This window comes from Microplitis mediator, chromosome 11 (genome assembly GCF_029852145.1).
Source record: "Microplitis mediator isolate UGA2020A chromosome 11, iyMicMedi2.1, whole genome shotgun sequence".
Lineage (NCBI taxonomy): Eukaryota > Metazoa > Arthropoda > Insecta > Hymenoptera > Braconidae > Microplitis > Microplitis mediator.
In genome coordinates, this window is record NC_079979.1 from 11119662 (window position 1) to 11142433 (window position 22772).

General features: G+C 30.0%; 2 protein-coding genes across 8 annotated transcripts in view; one reads left to right on the forward strand and one right to left on the reverse strand.

The window, feature by feature from the left end:
• On the reverse strand, nucleotides 1-2889 carry LOC130677348 (uncharacterized). Its single transcript, XM_057484084.1, has 7 exons — nucleotides 2753-2889; nucleotides 2283-2535; nucleotides 1977-2203; nucleotides 1769-1891; nucleotides 1629-1694; nucleotides 949-1392; nucleotides 1-256 (listed from the first exon to the last, which is right to left on the reverse strand). Exons 3-7 carry the CDS (start codon nucleotides 2056-2058, stop codon nucleotides 123-125), a joined length of 849 nt encoding a protein of 282 aa, XP_057340067.1. The 5' UTR covers nucleotides 2059-2203; nucleotides 2283-2535; nucleotides 2753-2889; the 3' UTR covers nucleotides 1-122.
• Nucleotides 2890-11448: 8559 nt separating this feature from the next.
• LOC130677396 (uncharacterized) overlaps nucleotides 11449-22772 on the forward strand; it is a 55073-nt gene continuing 43749 nt past the window's right edge. For 6 of the 7 annotated variants that reach the window (XM_057484143.1, XM_057484146.1, XM_057484144.1 and 3 more), the window contains exons 1-3: nucleotides 11449-11610; nucleotides 14585-14699; nucleotides 14762-14868. In XM_057484143.1, coding sequence (XP_057340126.1) covers nucleotides 14631-14699; nucleotides 14762-14868 — 176 coding nt within the window. In that variant the 5' untranslated portion in view covers nucleotides 11449-11610; nucleotides 14585-14630. Of the gene's footprint in view, nucleotides 11611-11716; nucleotides 11738-14584; nucleotides 14700-14761; nucleotides 14869-22772 lie in introns of those variants that run through there. The other variant, XM_057484142.1, reaches the window with a different exon arrangement.

The window sequence follows — 22772 nt, forward strand, 5'->3', positions numbered from 1 at the left end:
ATTAATATAGTTATAATAGTAGTAATGATATAATAATATAATATAGTAGTAATGATAGAATAATAATAATAGCAATAATAAAAGTTACAATATTAATAATAACAGTTATAATGGAAAAATATTTATAAGTTTAATAGTTTACGCCCGTTTTTTTTTTTACTGCCATCTCTGTCTGCAAAATTAGCCAAAAATGACCCAACGCTTGACCTTAAATTTTTAATTTGTTCCGAGTCACCGAATTTTTTTAGTAAAACATCTGAAATATAAAATATATATTGTAAATAAATAAATACATCGCGTGACAACTGCCAAAAAAGCGTATAAAAAAAGTTTTTTTTGTCATTTAGATCAAAATCACTCAAAACGTCAAGATCAATATAAAATAATTTATACACCGTTTTGTCATTTGTCACGCGCAATATTATAGGATTTAAGGGTATTCTCAGACAGTACCCCCCACTTTTTAAAAACATCTAATGACTTTCAACTGTTATAACCGCATTAAAATTTAATTAATTAATTAAAAAATAATTAAAACTTTAATTGAAAAAAGAACAACGTAGAAGTAATTCCACCGAGGTATAGAATTTAAAAAAAATTACTTACAGTTGATATCAATTGGAAGTTAATCAAAATTTTTTGAATAAATTTCAATAAAATTTTCATTTTAATTTTATAATTCGAATTTTTAAATTTTTTAAGCTAAAATTTATTCAACAAATTACGTTTAACTTCCAATTAATATCAACTATAATTAATTTTTTTTAAATTCTATATCTCGTCGAAATGACTTCTACGTTGCCTTTTTTTCAATTAAAGTTTAAAATTTTTTTTAATTAATTAATTAAATTTTGTACGCTTATGACAATCGAAAGTCATTGAAAATTTTTAAAAAGTGGGGGACACTATCTGAGTATGGCCTTAAAAAAATGATTAAATAAAACTAACCTGATAAACAAACATATGTTTTAGTGGCGCTAAAATTTAGTTTGCTCTCTCCACGAATTTTACGTCCAGCTCCAGAGTAGTGCTGTTGCACTGCTGGAGCAATAACTTCAGACAGCGTCTTTCTAATGCAAGCGTTAAGATCCTTTTCACCATAGGTTAATACTTCAAATAAGCTTTTTAAATTATTCCTTTCACTTTCATCATTTAACTTATCATCAAAGTTTTTGAAATTATGAAGGTCATTAAAGGGAAATATCTCTTTATAAACTTCTTTCACTTCACTCAACGACTTATTAGGAGCCTTACTTGATGATGAATTCATTATTACTTGGGATTGTATATTACTGCCTTGCTTCTGTACTTCATATAAAAGACTGAACTTCATTTTATCTAGCTTTTTAAATAACTCAGTAAATTTTGAGTCAATATATTCTTTTGATAAGCCTGAAATTATAACCAATAGTAGAATATCAGTAGACGTTGCAAATAGATGATGTGATAAATCTTTAATAATTCAGAATACCCAAAAAGTGTCAAATTAAATAAAATCACAAAATTTATAGAACATGTCAGGAGAAAAACCTAACATTAATCAAATCGTCTAATTTAAAACATTATAAATTTAAATTACAAACGATAAATAAAGAAAAAAAAATCAAAAACTAATTATAACCACTTACCACAATTGCTACAAGCACCCTCGTTAGTTTTATCTGAATTTATCACGGTTAGTCTTTTCCAGCCATCTGAAGAATAAATGCCATTATTGAATAAATTGTAATGGAGAAATTTGAAATTAAAATAATAATAATAAATGTACTTTTAGGTTCTTTTGAATTGTTACTTTCAGTAACTCGAGGATAATTACTATTTTTAAGTAACAACGATGACACGGAGTCAGTATCATAGTCGGTCAAAACATAAGATGTACCACTGACGGGATCTAAATTAAACCAAAAATTTTATTAACTATAACCTACTATTTTAATTATTTTAAAATAATATTTATTACGTAGTAATGAATAAACCTTTTTTGTTTGATGATTTTTTGGTTGCAATCTTTTCACCAGCAACTATTTTTGGTTCATTCCTCGATGAAAATGAATCCATACCCTCTACATCATCTAGTTCTCGACTTATACCTGCAGATGAGAGTTGTAAACAGTCGGGGAATCAGCTCGTCCCGGCTCGTCACTGTTGACGTTCATCGTGATTTCGGCACGTTTTAAGTGTCGCTTTCCTCTTTCTAAAGTATCTGGAAATAAGTTTAATATCATGTATAAAACCATAGTTAGAAAAAAATCAATACCAAATAATCAATTTTAGCAATTTACCAGTACTCGAGATTATTTCGACTTCACAAAGTGTCCAGTTTTTCTTTGGTCGAGATTTTTTCTCTAAATATTTGTCTCTTTTATTTAAATCTTTTTTTGTATTCGGATAATAGCAATATAATTTTTCTTCCACAATGTCAATCCATGAATATGGGACCAAATCAATTTCATCGTCACCAGGACCTCGTCTTGGTAAAAAGCACACAACTGCATATTCACTTGGTCCTTCGTTATCGGAATTTTGAACACTCATCTAATATTTAACAAATTAACATGAATACAATTAAAGTAAAACTAACCTATCAAAGGCATTCAAAAGAAATTAACTAGAAATTTATCAATCACACTTAAAACGGGTAAAACAATTGTTTATCTATCCGAAAAATAACAATTTTGTTATAATAAATTTAAATAAATAAAATAAAGTAAAATTTTAAAGATTTTTTAGTTGTTAAAAAGAAATTACTTACGTTGAACGTTTGCTTTAGCGATCCTTCTATTGTTTCACGTGTTTACGCTCACGTGCTACACTTGTTTTTGAATTCTCAACAAAAGCAGAGCATACGCGCACACACATAGACGCAACTAACTTCTTACTCACGCACACAAGACAGTGCCCCACCTAAAATTCAATCTATACAGTATACATAGACGCAGTCAACCAGTCGATGCGAGTTTGTCACGGATATACGCACACAACTGCAAATACATAATTGCAAATAAATAATTTAGTGCGCATGCGCAAAAGAAAATTTATCATATCGTCGACCGAGGATCGGCTGATGATCGGATTTCATCGTTATTACTATAGTTCGGTTACCGATGGTGTCCCAGCCATAGGCTGATAATAGAGCACTGACGCTCGACCGAGCATTGGTAGCCGATCGTCGGTCGATCCTAGATTTTTTTCGAGCATCGGCGACTTCGTATGGGACTCGCAGTTTATTAAAACTTACTTACATTTACTTGAATTTATTAAAAATTTCTTTACATCACAAAATGGCTTATTCTATGTCAGGCACTATTTTTTTGTAAGCCATCAATTTTGATGTAGAGGAATAAATTTGAAGGTAATGAAGTTAACGTGGAAGTATCAAGATGAAAAATCTTCTTATGTTTGCTGAATACCATATAGTAAATAAGTCTACCATTAGTACCTATGTCAATTACATTCAACTTGTTTCGAGATGTGCTCGCGATTGTGCGTACTGAAATAGGAATTTTTTCATGACCACTAGGGTGGGTTGAAAAAAAACTTTTTTTTTGTTTTTCTTAGCATGGGGGTAGAATTTGTACTTTATAGAAAAAAAAAATTTTAAGGAAAAAAAAATTTTTTTACTCAACATTCTGAGGTGGCCCAATCTTTTTTAAAATAAATAATTGTTCAATCGGGGTAGTCCCAACGAAAAAAATCTGTCTATCGGTTGACCCTGCGGGCCAGCCCCAAAACTTCCTGCTGTTTTCGAGCTCCTCGAAAATTCTTTAGTGTGCCATTGTTTTAAAAAAAACCGATTTTACCATTTCTTTCTCCCACGATATCTCAGGAATGAATTGACCGATTTCGATAATTGCGGCGGCAATCGGCGTATTTTATTGAGTTCTAGAGCTGATGAAATTTTGAAATTGTTTGGTTCAGTTGTTTCGAAGATATTCGCAAAAAACCGTTTTTTACTATTTCTTTTGCCGATAACTCTCGAACGAATTATCCGATTGAGATGGCTAAGGCGGCAATCGACGCGTTTTATCAAGTTTTAGAGCTGATTAGATTTTGGAGTTGATCGTATCAGTCGTTTCTGAGAAATCAATAAAAAACTAAAAAAAAAAATTTTTTCTTCGTAATTCGCCAATATTATCGAGTCTACTTGATCAAATAATCTGAAATTTTCAGAAAAGTTGATGGCCAACAAGCTCTTTCGATTGCCGCCTCAACCATCCAAATCGGTTCATTAGTTAAAAAGTTATAGACCAGTCACATACATACACACACACACACACACACACACACACATACAGACACTCGGACATCATTCTGAAAAAGTCAGAATAGCTTCCTAGGACCTCAAAACGTCGACATCTGATAAAAACTCGACTTTCGAAAATCGGGGTGAAAACAATAACTTCCCAATTTTTCGAAAATCGTCGATTTTCTTAGCGGGAAGTTAATAATTACATGGTGTTCTAGAATCTGTAAGGTGTCCCCTTGAAAGCTAATTGAAAGTCGGGAGTTGAAAAAATTTTTTTCCTATTATTTTTGTAATTTAAGTAAAAAATTCAAAAATGAAAAGCATTTTCTTATGAATTAAAATGAAAGTGAAGTAAAAAAAAATCACATTCGACAAATATTAGATGTTTTCCACGATTTTGGACAAAAAAAAATTTTTTTCGTTGAAACTACCTCGTTTAATCAATTATTTATTTTAAAAAAGAGTGGGCCACCTCAAAATGTTAAGTAAAAAAATTTTTTTTTTCTTGAAAAATTTTTTTTTTTATAAGGTACAAATTCTACCCCCCATGCTAAGAAAAACAAAAAAAAGTTTTTTTTCAACCCACCCTAATGACCACAGGATTGAAGTTTGCGTAAAAGTTCGTCAGTCGCTTCACGCTTCGATTCTATGTTTAGCATGCCACCCTTTTATAAACTCAATAAGAATTGCATCATTATCACCACTAGCGATTTGATTGTTTACATGGAATTTTTAAGTAACTGATACTTTGATCGAGTTACTGGTTGGTCAAAAAAGATAATAAGCCCATCAATCAATGGCAAAGGCTCATCATTACCTTGATCGACAGCTCCTAAAAAACGGCTAGGATCATCTGAAACATCTGAATCGCGGCTACTGCTATCGTCGTCGGCCTCGAAAAAGACCTCGGAAAAGTCCGGAGTTGACGGACATTTGATAAAAAATTCAAGGAAACTTTTGTAAGCAAACTTTCGCTAATTGTTGCAAACTGTGCTATTAGGGCAATATAAGCTGATTGCCTTATGGAAAATTTTTGGCTCAATTTGCCTTCACTTTCTGTTAGTAGATTGTTGCCAACTTTCTGGGAAAGTTGAAGATAACTTGTTGTCATCAGTTGCAAAGTGACAAGTTGCTGAAAAATTGACGTCAAGTTAATTGCAACTAACTGACACCAACTTCCTGGCGAGAAACGTGTTATGTCCTGGGAGGTTACTAGGATCGGAGCTGACGCCACCTCCTGGACAGTGGGCAGTTGGTTGTCACGCGGGACCAATTTAGAATTTGAAAACAGTGATAAATTTATTGTTGACTATGATGATGATAATTATGATTACTATTTAATGAAATAATGAAGTTATGGATAAGGATAGATATTATTGATAAAATAACTTTTATCTGAAGACTGAGTTTTATTATAAAGTGTAGATAAGATTTGATCAGTAATAACAGTAGTGCTCGTTAATAGTTCTCGGAGAGAAGTGAAGTTACGTCAGACGGCAGAAAGATCTCCGCAGTCATGACTCTCCACCACTGATCTCTATACTAACTTAGTTAGTTAGTATAGAGATCAGTGGGTTAACCGATAGACCGATTTTTTTTTTAGCTTTAAGTATCTTTAACTCTTCAACAAAGCAATAGGTCAAATAGACTAATATATATTTTTGTAGAAAATTTAACGCTCTACAAAAAAGGTCTTGTATCATTTTTCGATAAATCCTTTTGTTCAAAAGTTATTGGAGCTCGAAACTATCAGACTTATCACAAAATGTTGTAGAGGCTTTTTTGTTGACAATTTTATTTTCTACAAATTATTATTTGTAAAGTTTTTTCAAATTCCGCATCGTTTTCTAGTTATTTCTATTTTTATTTCAAGCTCTTAAAAAAGTGGTTCTGATCGATTTCAAGAGCTTGACATTAAAATGGAAATAACTAGAAAACAATGCGGAATTTGAAAAAACTTTGCGAATAATAATTTGTAGAGAATAAAATTGTCAACAAAAAAGACCTTATAAAATTTTGTGATAAGTCTGATAGTTTCGCCGGAAAAGTGAAAAGATCTCCAACTTAACTTTGAGCTCCAATAACTTTTGAACAGATGGATTTATCGAAAAATAATAGGAGACTTTTTTTGTAAAGCGTTCGATTTCCTACAAAAATATGTATTAGTCAATTCGATCTATTACTTTGTTAAAGATTTAACAATACTTAAAACTGAAAAAAAAAATTTTCCTATGTTCTTTAAATGGGAAAATTAAATTTTTGAATGAGCTAGGTCTGTAATCGAGATAGAATTTTTTTTCTTACGCGAATATTTTTTTTTTTTGTGTTGAACTATGATTTTTTCCACATGCATTTAAAAAAAAAAAATGTTGCTCCGAAATGACGCACCCTAATATATATATATATATATATATATATATATATATGTACCAACAATATTAGTTGAGTTCTTATGATATGGTTTTTATTTATACACAGAAAAAAAAATTATTTGGCTCAAAGAAATTTTTCTTAAGCCAAGAAACTTTTGAGGGTATGGAATGAAAACCGAGATTTTCTTGACGCAAGTAAAAAAATTCCTTGGATTTTAAATCTTGAACGAAAAAAAAACTTTTGACTCAAAACATTTTCAAAGATTGATTCAACAGTTGAGTTACTTAATTTAATAATTAAAATTTCTTGATTTAATAAATATTGTTCCTTACTGTAATATATTTGTTACTTTAACCAAAAAATATAAATGTTCAGTACAAGAAAGCTACAACATTGAATAAAGTAATGCGATGTTTTTTAAGTCAATAAACAGTAATAACTTGAACTAAAATACAAATCTCGAACCAAGAGCACTGCGAGCTTAAGCCAAGTAAGTTTTCTCTTGGATTCACGAAGAGGTTCTCCCACTCTTTTCTCAGTACTCTATCTTTGTCGCTCCTACACAAGAAATGAATATATTGTCCACGCTATAAGGTTTAGTAGATAAAATTTAAAAAGCAAGATAATAATAATTATTTCATATATGTTATAATTATTTGTAAGTTTAGCAAGTACATATTTTAATTATTATAAATTCAGCTATTTTCGGAATTTCCGAGTGAAACTATATTTGTTTTATTCTAATTTAAAATAAAATATTCTTAAATTAAGAAAACTTGATGGTTTACAAATAAAGGCAAAATTTTTTTTATTATTATTCATTAAAGGAATTTTTTTTAGCTTAGTCTTAAATATATATAATACTGAATAGCTTTAAGTAAAAGAATAAATTTTTACTTTCAAATGCGTGTGGTGGCCGAGTGGTCTAAAGCACATGACTCAAACTGGATCTCTATCTAAGGGTCGGCGGTTCGAGTCCCATCATACGTCAAAAAAATTAAAACTCCTTCTTTACCGATGGTAAAAAAATGACATTTAACCTATTCCAGGGAGGAATAAATAAATCGTACAGAGTTAAATAATTTTTTTAAACAGGAAAAATTATTTCTTGAAAAACCAAGAGAAAAAAATACTTGGGCTGAGAATCAAATCACTTTAAACCAAGAAAAAAAATACTTGGGCTAAGAATCAAATCTCTTTAAACCAAGAAAAAAAAATAATTGAGTCGAAAATTAAATTATATTAAGCCAAGAAAAAATACTGGAATCAAAAATCTAAATACTTTAAACCGAATAAAAAAATACTTGAGATAAGTCTGAAATGTTTTTAAACAAAAACAAAAGTTTTTCAAGCTGAATAATTTTATTCTGGAATCGAGATAGTTATTTATTCAATAAAGAAATTAGCTTCTAAATCCAAATTTTGTTGTTATTTGAATCAAAAACAAAATGTAAGCTTGATTCAAGAAAAAATTTGGGAAGAACGTAAATTCCTTAGTTCAAGTAATCCTTTTTTTCTGTGTAAGTAACATATATTTATTAAATGATTCCTTTTCTTATTTGTTTATAGAGTATGCATTTGTTTCTAACCATATTTACTGTTTACTATGGAACGTGGGTCTATTCATGATTTTTATGCGTGTGTTTTTTTTAGGTTTTAAGTATCGGGTGACAGGAAACGTTCCAAGACTACTCAAACTGTATTTATATTTCTCTGAATACAAAATAAAGATTTATTTATCTATTTACCCAGTGAACACATGACCTTATTTTGACGTCATACGTAGGTCATAGCAATGTCGCGACATCTTATGTAAATTTGATGTCAATCTGACGTTCTACATGACTTTAATATGATGTAAAGCTTGTGACATCATATTGATGTAAGCATGATTCTTGTACGATGTCACAGTTATGACTTATGTATTACTTACGTTTGACATAGAATCTACATCACATTGTTATGTAGTAATAAAGTCATTATCCGTATATCATAATGACGTAATTTTAAAATCATACATTTATGTCAGTAGCAAAGTCACGGTTATACGTAATGTGGATGTCACTCTTAAATCATATCTTTACATCAGTGACAAGTCAGTATTTTACGCAATGCTGATGTAATATCCGAGTCATAGTTTTTTATCATCTATTTATTGAAATAAAACAATCATAGAATGAATTTTCAAACATGTGTAAATGTGTAAAAATAACAATTAAACGTCGAACATTTTTGTGGTCAAAGTAATCGATAAACTCGATAATAGATCATTCAGACGTTTTAGATTAAAACATTAGCGTGAGCATAAAAAAATTAACTTTATTTTTTTAAATGATATATCGAAAATATCATTTAGGATGACAAAGAAAATGTAACGACAGTTTGAACTCTTTTGCTATTATGATTTTAAAGTTTAGTATCACAATTTTTTAATCGATTGAATTTCATACGATTTTGTGAAATTATTTAATGTTTCGCAAAATTTTATATAAGATTTTTTAAATTTCACATCACAACAAAAAATTAAAAAATTTGATGAAACTTAATGAAATTTTATATAATTATCATCAAGGTCGACAAATATTGCTTCTATAAAATTTCATTTAAGCTCATGGAGTTTTTTAAATTTTGTAAAAATCCATTACGAAAACTTATTAACTCTGTCTTTTCCGGCATTTCACTCTAAATACATCAATTAAGCACGAGATTTGAACTCTCGTGATGTGGACCAGTGAGCAACGTTCAGGACTACCAGCCAAGAGGAGCCGTGTACGAACCCAGCAGACGCCCAGGATTTTTTCATCATTTAACGTTATCTAATCTTGTTTCAGAATTCACAATGCGTTCGCGCGATAATAATCAAATCAAAAATTCGGTATTTCATTTTATTTTTTTCTTTTTCAAAATATTTTTTCCGAATTTGATAATTTTGACATCACCCATATGTCATATTGACGTCATAGAAGGTCACACAGACATCACATTTACATCATGCATACGTCATTAGTTTTACATCAGTATCTTACGTAAAAAAGTGGGAAATAATGAGTCACACCTGACTCATTCGTGACTTATATTTTACGTATATGATGACATAGCGTAACGTCACTCTGACGTCAAATTTACGTCAATGTGTTTACTGGGATATTTAAAGTTTCTTATAATCTAAATATTTAATTTAATAAGTATGTGCCACGACGATTTATTATTTAAATCATTGACCAAATGTTGATAAGACCCCTATCAAAATAAAAATACTGTTTATGAACGGTTTTTTTTCGGTTTAAGTGTTTTACTGTTCATTTTCAGTTTTTCAACAGTAAAATAATTACAATTTTATGGTTACAATGTGCGCAAAACAAACTTATCTTATACCCACTAAAAGCTGTTAGTTTGCAGAGATTTTTCAGTCATTATCGGAAATTTCGACTGTAAAAAGACATATAAAAATACCAAAACTTATAACTAAATACTCCTTGAGTGAACTATTTATAAACTGTCATACAACTACCTTAGAATCATATGTCTATGGTAATACAGCTCAAGTTCTGATCTTACCAACCAAGTTAAAACCATAAAAAAATGGCCGAAAAACTGATATTTGATAGCTCGAACTCAGTAAAATCGAAAATTCGATAATTTTTTTTAAATGATTATCAAAAAATAATTTTTTGATTATTTTTCAGTAAGACTGAATTTTTTATCAAATTATCTTAATTAAATTTAATTTTAATCAAAGATTTTATATTAATAACAATTATTCATTTTTATTATTTCTTTATATATAATTAACATGAAATCGTTTTGAAAAACATAATATATAAATATAACACTAAAAAATTTTCATAGAGAAGCAAATTCAATTTTTTCACTATACGTAAGTATTAATAAAATTAGAAAAAAAAACTAAATATCATTTTCTTGCAACAAATGCTTTTATCATATTTTTTTTAATTAGCAAATTCAGCAAGTAAAAACTATATAAAATTATCGTAATTTTATCTCATCTTTCTCATAAACCGCTAATAAGAGCCAAAAAGAAAACCTGCGTAACATTATACAGCTTTCACTGTACTTTAAACTGAGTCTTAAAAAAAATAAATCGATAACAGATCAACACCTTTTTCTATCGATGAAAGTGATGGTATTCTTATAGTTCTAATGACAATTTTTTTACAGTTTATTTACAGTTTACTTGATATAAGTTGGAAAACCGTTATAAAACCATTTAGTTAGCGCACATTGTAACCACTAAACAACTATCAATTTATAGTTATTAAACAAGTTTTCATTTTTGATAGGGACGCAATAAGTGTTGTAAGATAATAAGACAATAAGATCTTAATATATAATTTCAAATCAAATTTAAATGCGCGCCTATTTATGTATCTTAAGTTCACTAATTAATTAACAGGTGGAGGCACCTGAGGCCCTTGAGGACATAACAAACGCTTCCTATCATAATTCCTGAGCAACCCTGGCTATTTATGATTCTGAAGTTAGCAGACAATTAACAATTTTCGAATTTTTTTCTTCAACAATTTAATTTAAGCAAAAAAAAAACTACAAATATGCACAGGTAAAAAATTAATAAAATTACAGGTGCAATTATTTGAAATATTTTTTTTTTAATTTATCGTTTTTAAAAAAATCAAAAAATTATTAGACGTCGGCTAATTTCAGTATCATGGCTATTTGGGTTATTGTAAATCAGCCTTCTATTCCCAAGTATCGCTACTGTCGCAAATATATTTTTAGCACATCTTATACATTATCATGCTAGTTTATACTTTATAAGATATTTAATATTGAAGGGTGTATAGAGATCACTGATTGGTTGCATGCGATGACTACGGCTGGAAAAGTTAGGATAAGTGAACGTGGTGATCACATGTGACAGTAGTGTGTTTCGTGGTGTTTTTTTATTTTTAATAATGGTTAATAACGTATAATAGACAAGTTATTTAATAATAGATAATAGATTACTATAAGTAAGTGTTTTTAATTTCTTATTTTTATTGTAATTACATTGTTTTCTATTTGTTTATTATTGTCTAACAAATAGAAGGTTATTTATATGTTCAAGTAGAAGATGAATATGTAAGCAAGCAGATTGTGGTTAGTGAGCATTTTTAAACCACCCCATTTTCGTAATTTACTGTTAAAATATCATTATCGTTAATTATAGATGACAATACTATTTCAAATAGAAGTTTTGTTTATATTTTGTTATCGTCCATGGTGTATAGATGTTACTTATTTATTCTAGTAAATATATAAGCTAATATGAAAGGTGTGGCGTCTCTTGAGTAGAGTAAATTTGAAATCTTAAAAGCGAAAATTTAATAATATAACAAGTTATTTACTTATTGCGATAAATACTTTCTCATTTACATATAATATTACATCCTAATTTTTTCTTGTTCCACTGCTTTTGTTTATTCTACAGTCATTTTAGTTATAGAGTAGATTTAAATACAATACAACGTGGTATTGATAACAAATAGTGAGGTTAGAATAGAAACGCTCATTAGTTTAGAATCAAAGATATAAAGTAGAAAATACAATTATTGTTATTAATGTTGATAATAGATCATTTATTCGAATTAATTTTCCATGTCGATGTTTCTTTCAATTAAATCAATTGTTTCAATTGTTAATTCATTAGATTTTTTAATAGATGAAAATTATTATAAATAATGCTGTTCATTTATATTTCTTTTTTTGATTCGTTTAATGAGTTAGCAGTACTTGTGTTAGAGTTTCAACAATTCAAACATGTATATAAAAATGTAATAATCAACCAAACCACTGATTTATTATGTGCCTGAAAATCAGAACGTTTTTCGTGGAACAAAAATAAAAAAAACGAAATGAAAATTAAAAAATTGGACTAAATTTCTGAAATGTTTCGCACGTTAGCAGATAATTGCAGGACACCCCGAACTACCCCTTGAATCACCTTTAGAGTCAAATTACATTAATTGATTTAATTTTCGTTGTGTGAAAAACGTTCCGATCTTTAAGTACATGATTTATTATGATACTGAAATTAGCCGACGTTTAATAATTTTTTGATTTTTTCAAAAACGATAAATTAAAAAAAAAAATATTTCACAAAATTGCACCTACAATTCTTTTAATTTTCTACAGATGCATAATTTTTTTTTTTAAATTAAATTGTTGAAAAAACAAAACTTAGAAAATTTTAATTGTTTGCTAATTTCTGGGTCATGATTTATTACTTTTCATTTCCCCTAAACTTTTTTAAATTTTAAAGTATAAATCTAAATAATAATTATTATAAAAATATATTTCTAACTTTGAAAGGTGTTGAAAGAAGTTGACAAAAAATTTTAGTAATTGGAATTTGAAATTTACTCTTGTATTTGTTTAGATATATGTAATAAGGTTTAAACCAGTAAATTTCAAATATACGAAGACTGAAAAATTATGCTTTAATCTCAAGTGGCACAAAAAGAAAAAAATTGGCAGACTTTTATTTTTATTCAAGTTAAATCTTAGTTAGTATTTAGATTTTATTATTCAATTCTTATTTTGTTAAGTGCAAGTAATTTTTGAGACATTTTCATTTTTTATGTGGCCAGAAAATATTAAAATTCCTTTATGAAATTTTCACCCTTACCAGTTTGTAATTAAAAGAATGCTTATAACTATGGCTGGAATTATTATCTTTTATTAAATTTATGGTTCATTTTACAATTGCTAGAATAGTAAAAAGCACTACGAATGTTATGACAGTAAAAAAATTGATTTTTTTTTCATCAATTATACTCCCACTTGTATTAAAAACGATTCTATCCATAGAATCTCAAAAATTTATGTATATGATCCATAATTGCTTATAGTACTTTCACATAGAACTCATTTATTCTCATAAAATCACTACGAAAATATACGAAAATCTCTGCATACTTTTTCCCAATTTTTTATTCTTTTTTTTTTTTTTTACTTCGTTTGCAATTATTAATAGTATATTGTGTGACAAGGGATGAAACAAGACGATTTCAGACTAGGGTGAGGTTGGCTGCCCGAGCCACAGGCGAGATTGTGTTTTATCATGAGTCACACACTATATTTTTCATGATTATCTGCATCGGAACTTGAAGATTCAGTGTCAGCAGCCAGTAAGAAACAAGTTAATTTCAAGCCGATGATGCGGAAAACTGTTAGAGAATGAGAAATCTGTGATTTACAGTCACTTATTAAATAGTAAATAATCCAAAAATATTATTTTCACTCATTTTTTATTAATTTTATTTGGTTAATTAAAACTGTCCCTTGAAAAATAAAATGAGTAAACTGAAGTGACAAGTAAACAAATGAGAGTAACAAGGCTGTAAATTAATATTTTCTATAACTAGCACAGGGCAGAAACAATTGTGTTTCTTCCCAAGGGATGAAACACGCATGTTTCTGCCTGCTGTGAAGGGATTTGTGAATTACGAATTTGCTAGCAGTTGTTTGCAGCATCGGCTTGAAATTAGCTTGTTTTGACGGGCTGTAGAGACACTGAAACTTCAAGTTTTGATGCTGGTATCATGAAAAAAAAGTTTTTATCACGTTATTACCTTTTTCTTTCATGCTTACATTTTACTATGAAATAGTTTGTTCTTCAATACTTCGAAACTTTCTTCTCTTTTATCAGATATTTCTTTAATTATTAAATTGATTTCAGCTTTAATAAATAGGTAATTTTTACAAGTAATTATTTTTGAAACTTATGAACTGTAAATTAATACTTAGACTCATGAAATTCTTGATATATTAATCATTAATGATCTGTCGAGTTGGTTTTCTGTCGATTAATGTTTTGTAATGCAGAATATTAGAGTCGAATAAATTAAATACTCCAAATATGTATCTATAATTGATAATCTATTAAAAATATAATTTTGGTTTTCTCGTATAGTACTTTAGTAAGCATCATTAATTTTTTTACAGACTTCTCTTGACTACGATAATATTTCTTTAAAATTTCATTGTTGTCATGGAAACCGATTATTTAAATTTTCACGATGAAGAACACTTTCCTGAATTTTCCCTCAATCTTGATCAGGTAAAATAATAATAATAATCATAATAACCATTATAATAATATTAATAATAATGTTTTTCTAGTATAACTTTTCTGCTGATTCTCATAAACTACACATGGTTATTGACGATGACTTCGATTATATCCAGAGTCAACGAGCACCTGAAAGTTTTTGGGAGGTTGAACAAGAGTAAGATATTGAAATTTTTTTTTTTGTATTCTTAATTGCGTGTAGTAGAAAAATTGCAGGAATACATTGTTGACATGTTTTAATTCTATTGAAGCATAATTTAAATTTTTGTGATTAATTGAATATATTCAAAAATGATATATAGGGCAGGGCGGGGCTAGTTGATCATAGGGGCAAGTTGTGCAATTGAAATATCTTGAAAACTAAACAACTTACAACAAAAGTTTAAATGGTTAAAAGAAAGGGTTACGGCAGAAGAACACATTGCATGATTATCAATTGCCATCCGGTGCTCAGACTAATTAACAAATAGCTTTGTTTTTTTTTGCGTCAAAAAAAAAACAGGTTTTCAGAATTTTTCTCCTATACTCGTATAAAAATACTTTTTCGTGATCACGTAAATATTCAAAGATAATTTAGTTATTGCTCTTTCGATTATATATGGTTATTTATTTTTAACTCTTATCGTTTTTTTATAATTGAACTTTTACTTTGTTGCCTCCTTTGGGGCTAGTTGAGCATGGTGCGCTCATTGCATTAAATGCGTGCAGAGCGTCGATCTAACCTATATCGCGTTACAAATGCCATAAGGGCGTATCAGCCTATTATACGCCCTTATGGCACCCGGGTACCAACCGGGAGCCATAAGGGCGAACTAAAAAATTTTTTTTTCGGGAAACAAGTACTTTTACTTGAAACGCGTAGAAATGACGAAAAAAAAATTTTTTCAAATTTGGAATTTTTTGGTACGCCCTTATGGCACCCGGGGTACCCACTGGGAGCCATAAGGGCGTACAAAAAAAAAAAATTTTTGGGAAACGACGTATTTTTACTTTAAATGCAGAGAAATGATGAAAAAATTTTTTTTTTAAATTTGAAATTAACTTTGATCAAAATTTTTTGGAATACTTTTATTCAAAATGATCACTCTCAATCACAAATAAAGTGATCAAAGTTAATTTCAAATTTGAAAAAAAATTTTTTCATCATTTCTATGCATTCAAAGTAAAAATACGTCGTTTCCCACAAATTTTTTTTTTTTTGTACGCCCTTATGGCTCCCGGTAGGTACCCTGGGTGCCATAAGGGCGTACCAAAATTTTTTTTTGCATTTCTGCCAGTTTCAGGCATAACTACGTCGATTCCCGGAAAAAAATTTTTTATACGCCCTTATGCCTTTTCAAGGGTATTTTTTTCGGGATACGCCCTTATGGCATCAGTAACGCGATATGTTTGTATACATGCAATTGTGATGGTGACAAAAATGATTTAATGATTTTGGGATTATTAATCATCTAGCAATATTTTTGCTAGACACACACACACACACACACACACACACACACACACACATACCCACACACATCTACATACATACAGACACTTGGACATCATCGTAAAAATAGTCAGAATAGCTTCCTAGGACCTCAAAACGTCGACGTCTGATGAAATTTTGATTTTCGCAAATCGGGGTGAAAACAATAACTTCCCGAATTTTTCGAAAATCGTCGATTTTCTTGGCGGGAAGTTAAAAATCGGTCTATCGGTTAACCCTGCAGGCCAGCCCCAAAACTTCCCGCTCGTTGAGCTCGAAAACATTGTTGTGAATACATTTTCGAGCTCTTCAAGCTCGAAAATACTTTTGTATGTCATTGTTTTTTAAAAAAACATTTTTTAGCATTTCTTTCTCCCACGATATCTTGCGAACGAATTAACCGATTTTGATGGTTGAGGTGGCAATTGACGCGTTTTATTAAGTTCTAGAGCTGATAAGATTTTGAAATCGAATGATCCAATTTTTTTGTAGATATCCGAAAAAAAACGTTTCTCACTATTTTTTTAATCAACGATATCTCGTAAACGAATTGACCGATTAAGACGGTTTCGGTGGCAATCGACGTGTTTTATCAAGTTCTGAAACTGATCAAATTTTGAAATTGATTTATCTTGTCGTTTTTGAGAAATTTCAAAAAAACCAAAAAAAACTTTTTTTGAATTCTTTCGTCAACGGTTTCTCTTCAACGAATGAACCGATTTTGATGGTTGTGGTGGCATTCGACGTGGCTTATAAAGTTTTAGAGCTGATTAGATTTTGGAATCAATCCATTGAACAAATTAAAAGTTATCCCAATAAAACATTTTAAAAAAAATTTTATTTTTTAAATATCTCTGAACGCACCTTACCGATTTAGCTCAAATTTTTACAGCTTCAAGATATTAACAAGCCGCGTCGAATGACACCTTAAAAATCAAACTCGGTTCATCCGTTTAAGAGTTATGAATATTTCCACACATACGTACGTACGTACGTACACACATACATACACTTGGACATCATCGTGAAATTAGTCAGGATAGCTTCCTAGAACCTTAAAACGTCAAAATCTGATAAAAATTCGGTTTTTGCAAATCGGACCGAAACCAATACCTTCCCGAATTTTTGAAAATTTTCAATTTTTTTAGCGGGAAGTTAAAAAGTTAGAGCTACTCAATGCTAGAATATTTTATTTTTGTGAGAGACTATATCCAATACATTTTAGTTTTAAACATACAGATTCACACTCATACAATCACACTGATGAGTATAATAAATGTGGTAACCCTAGCAGACCTGAGTTACCGTAAATTCACGGTATTTTTACCGTAAATCTACCGTAGAATACCGTAAAATTCGAGTAAATTTACCGTAAATTACGGTAAATCCACCGTAAATTACAGTAAATTCACTGTAAATTACGGTAAACCCATCGTAAATTGCGGTAAATCCACCGTAATTTACGGTAAATCGGTACTTTACGGTGGATTACCGTAAATTACGGCGGGCATACCGTAAATTAACCGTCGAATACGATAAATCTACCGTAAAAAATTCGGGTGGATTACCGAATTACCGTAATTTACGGTGGATTACCGTATTTCCGTATTTTACGGTAGATCCACCGTAAATTACGGAAAATCCACCGTAAATTACGGTAATTTACGGTAAATCGGTATTTTACGGTGGATTACCGTAATTTACGGTGGGTTTACCGTAATTTACCGTAATTTGGGTCCGTTAGGGAATGCTGTTAATATTAATATTAAATAGTTTGTAGATTAAACGGATATAGGTAGCAATCTTTATACAGTGTGAGTTTAATATACATAGATAGATAGATAGATAGATAATAAATTTTATTCGACCATGAGATCTTGATCACCTGTGGCCGTTCAAAAAACAATATTTACATTAGTTTTGCATGTATAATTATAATATAAACAATAAAAATAAAAATAAAAATAAAAATAAGAATATATAGTTTGTTATTGTTGTCAATCACAAATTTTGGATAAAATAAATCTTTGTGCATATTGCATGCCTTAAGCGCAAGCGTACGTATGCTCTACTCCCGCCTAAAAATTAAAAAACTGGGTTCCGTCAGAGTTTTTTAAAATAAATAATAATACAGTGGTTAAAGTAGGTCAGCCTTCATACCACAATAAAAGAAAACATCAATGGTCATTTTTCTAAACAATAAACAGCTGGTCCAACCCACAATTTAGATAAAAAATGAATTTTTCAGAAAAAAATCCTGTAAAGTACATGTAACACTCTTCTTGTAATCTCCATAACTTTCGAAAAACAAAACTAATTCTTTTAAATTTTATTTCAATATATCCGTAAATTCATTGTGACAAACTGATTAAAAATCCACAACTTTATTATTATTCGTTTGATTATAAAATAATAAAATGTGTACTGTCGAAGCTAAAAAATTTACATCTCAGGCTGCCATATATAAAAAAAATATATAAACAGAGTTAGTGAAGACCTGCCTCTTCTATCGGAGCGTGCTAGATGGCGTTAGCAAAGATTTCCATTCTATCCGCGGGAATTTTTTAATATTTTCTATAATAATTTTCTATTATAATAAATTAGTTTAATAGTTCCTTAAATGTAAGCAAAAAAAAAAAATCTAGGCGTCGGTTGGCCCTGCGGGCCAGCCCCAAAACTTCCCGCTGTTCTCGAGCTCAAGGAGCTTGAAAACATCACTGTGAATATATTTCCGAGCTCTTCGAGCTCGTAAATGCTGTTACATGCAATCATTTTATTATGAGCCTTTTAAGCTGTAACAAGTTACGTTTTAAGCTAGAGTTTGAAATGTTAAGAATCGAAAATCATTAATGAAGAAGCGGCTTTTAAATTTTTATTATCGATTATGTTTTCTGAAATAAATGTATTGAGGCAGAAACCAATGTCAGTGATCAAAATCGTGATTTGAATAAGTTTTGATTTAGGTCAAAGCAATAATAGATAGAATATCCGAGAAAAACATTAACGACTGGGTTTTTTCAATTTTTTGCTGACGATATCTTTAAAACTAAGGAACAAGTTATATGACATTATCTGATGATCGGAAGAGACTATAAAGAGAAAGAGTTGGTATTATTTCAGACACATTTTAGCACATTATATTTTGATTTATCTGGAAAAAATAACATGAAATGTTATTTTTGTCACTTTTCAGCGCCGATATCTTTTGAACTAATCAACCGATTTTGACGTTTGAGGTGGCAATCGGCGCGTTTGCTTGAATTCTAGAGCTGATTTAATTTTGAAATTGATCGGATGAGTCACTTCAAAGATAATCGAAAAAAAAACGTTTTTTACCATTTCTTTCGCCATCGATATCTCTCGAACAAATTAACCGATTGAGATGGTTAAGGTGGCATTCGACGCGGCTTATAAAGTTCTAGAGCTGATTAGATTTTGAAATCAATCGTTCGAGTCGTTTCTTAGAAATCACTAAAAAACTAAAAAAAAAAATTTTTTTTTTCATTAATTCGCTAATATCTTCGAGTCTACTTAATCAAATGAAATTTTCAGGAAAGTTGCGGGCCAACAAGCTCTTTCGATTGCCACCTCAACCATCCAAATCGATTCTTTAGTTAAAAAGTTACAAAGAGTTTACACACACACACACACACACACACACACACACACACACACACACACACACACACACACACACTCGGACGTCATTCTGAAAATAGTCAGAATAGCTTCCTAGGACCTCAAAACGTCGACATCTGATGAAAACTCGACTTTCGAAAATCGGGGTGAAAACAATAACTTCCCAATTTTTCGAAAATCGTCGATTTTCTTAGCGGGAAGTTAAAAAAATAATTAATTATAAAAAGTAACCCCGATAGCCAGAGTTTCTGATCAGAAAGTTGGTGTACCTGAGTTGCGACCAACTCGACGACAGCTTTTAGCTTGTGTAACTGTTGACTACAAGTTGGCTACAAGTTGCTGATAAACTTGGCGACAATCTACGGCCGCAACCTGTCACCAAGTTTTGAGCAACTTGTAGACAAGTTTTCGGCAACAGTTACACAAGCTGAAAGTTGTCGACAAGTTTCTCGGAAAGTTGCCGTCAACTTATGGAAATACCAACTTTCGCGGATAACTTGGCGACGGGTTGCGGCAGTAGATTGTCAATTCCCAACAAGTTGCGGCCAACTTGGCTATCAGGGAAGCGGCCCTGATAGCTACACCTTTGCTCAGCAAGTTCTGCAGTGAAACGTACGTTTTCGGACTTTTTGAAATTAGTGATTCGATTTGCACTTGGAATTAGTGAATATTCACTTATTTTCACTTATCCATGTTTAGAGAGTAGTTAAAAATGAAATGAAACAAAATGTTATAAAAATTCGTATGTGTATAATTCATTTTTGCAGAACGCGTTATTACAGTCTAAAGCAGAGTACGTTATGAATAACGTGCTTAGGACGAAACTGTAGCATACTAAACCATGATTTTTTCCGAATACGTGGTTAGTTACTTTTTCTTTTTTTAATTAAATCTTTTCATATTTAAAAGCAGTCTGTTACTAATTACGTCAAAATGCTTTACTGATGAGTCCGATTACGCATTGACAAAAATTTTATGAAATTTTTTTATGTTTAGCATTGTTTCTCGACTAAAATTACGTAATTTTTATTGGTAATAATCACTTTTATCTGAAGCAGATTTCATTGCATATTTTCGAAAAGTAAAATGATCGCTGAGCTTATCAAAATTTTTTTTTTTACCCATTAATTACTTTTTTGTATAAAAAAAAAAACATTAAATAAGAGGGAATGAGCGTATTGAAAATCATAGCTGAATATACTACCGTTTATCTGTAATTAAATTTTTTTAATGGCAATTATACTCAAATTCTTTATATTTAGATCCGCCATTTTTTTAAATTAAATATCTTAATTCTCGATGAAAAAAGATTTTATACAATTATATATAGACTATACATAATTATATATAGACTATACATAATTATATATAGACTATACATAATTGGATAGAAAAAATGGACCGATCCAATTGTATACAATTCTATACAAATTGTAAACAATTCTATATAATTATATACAATTCTATATATTTCAATGATATAGAATTGTATATAATTATATAAAATTCTATATAATTATATAAAATTGTATATAATTATATATAATTGTATACCATTTTTATACAGTTGTATACAATTGGATCGGGCCATTTTTTGTATATAATTTTAGACATTTGTACAATTTTATACATTTATACAATTGTATAAAATCTTTTTTCATCGGGTTAGAGGTTGATATTAAACATAAAGTTGTTTAGTATCGAATATCTCAAAATGTTGCGGCCTCCGATTTCCGATTGGTGAAAACAAAAGCGCACGCGCAGCAAACAGTTCAAATTTCTAGTTTTTCAGAGGTTGGAAACAGCTGTAAGAAAAATTAAAAAAAAAAAAAGAATAGGAGTCTTTATGAAAAAATTAACAAATCGTAACGTAAATATTTAATCTAAATAATTCGTGTATGACACGCGCGCTTGAGGCATGCTCATTTGGATTTTCCAAACTTTTTTAATAATTTTTTCTCTACTTACAAGTAAATCGCATTTAAATCACTGAAATTGTCCGATGTGTGCTACTTTCGATGTCATAATTTTTTAGAATTCTAAAGCTATTAGAAAAGCCATCATTAATATAAGTTAATATCAAAAAATAATTTTTTTGTTGGTTTAATATTATTGAATAAATGTTTAATATTCATAAAAATTATTTCGAAAAATTTTCAAATAATTTTTTAACCTCAAATACTTTTATGTTCAAAACTCAACCTAACTAACTGACATTTGGATTTCCGTGGGTTAAGTATGACGACTGCAACGTTGCCGAGTTGTGAATACTGTACCCCACCACAACATTTTCTGTGTAAAATCGCGCGAAGTACACGTTCAAAATTTTTTAAAAGTAAAAATAAGTATTTCTCACAAAAAAAATGCCATCTGGCAGCCAGAATGGAAGGTAGATTAGTCGAAAATTTTCAGCACCTCCCTGACTTTTCGCTAGCTTGCGATTAGTTCAAAACGAAGGCGGCTCTTTTTCAATTTTACTAAGGTTGACAACCAGTTTTTCAATCCGAGATTCTTACGGACGTTTCCAAGTCCATCGAGCAGTCGTGCTCAACTTTAATGACGATTCTCCCTATGTTAAGTACTATTAATATAATGAAAACTAGTGGAAGTACATTGCACTTTTTCGCTTGCTCTCAAATGCGCAGAAGTCCAAAAATATTCTCATTGCGTCGATTCTCCGATTTGGCAACGTGGTTTTCTTTTTTCTGTTTATTCTTATGTGGAGACGCGTGTCGTAGAATTTAAATGTTTTGAAAAATTTTTAGAGGTTACTTTTATATTGGTGATTGTAAATAAATATTTATTATAAAAAAGATTGATGCTAAAATGACCAAAGCCTTAACAAGTATGTCTGAGGCTAAAAGAAAAAAAATCTGTCTATCGGTTGACCCTGCGGGCCAGCCCCAAAACTTCCCGCTGCTTTCGAGCTCCTCGAGCTCGAAAACATTGTT

Bases quoted from the DNA above. Each gene is read 5' to 3' on its own strand.
- LOC130677348 (XM_057484084.1), bottom strand. From the start codon at position 2,058: ATGGATTCATTTTCATCGAGGAATGAACCAAAAATAGTTGCTGGTGAA. The intron at 1,695-1,768 runs GTACATTTATTA...TTTATTCTTCAG, and splicing joins CAATTCAAAAGAACCTAAAA to ATGGCTGGAAAAGACTAACC. The intron at 1,393-1,628 runs GTAAGTGGTTAT...TTATAATTTCAG, and splicing joins GGGTGCTTGTAGCAATTGTG to GCTTATCAAAAGAATATATT.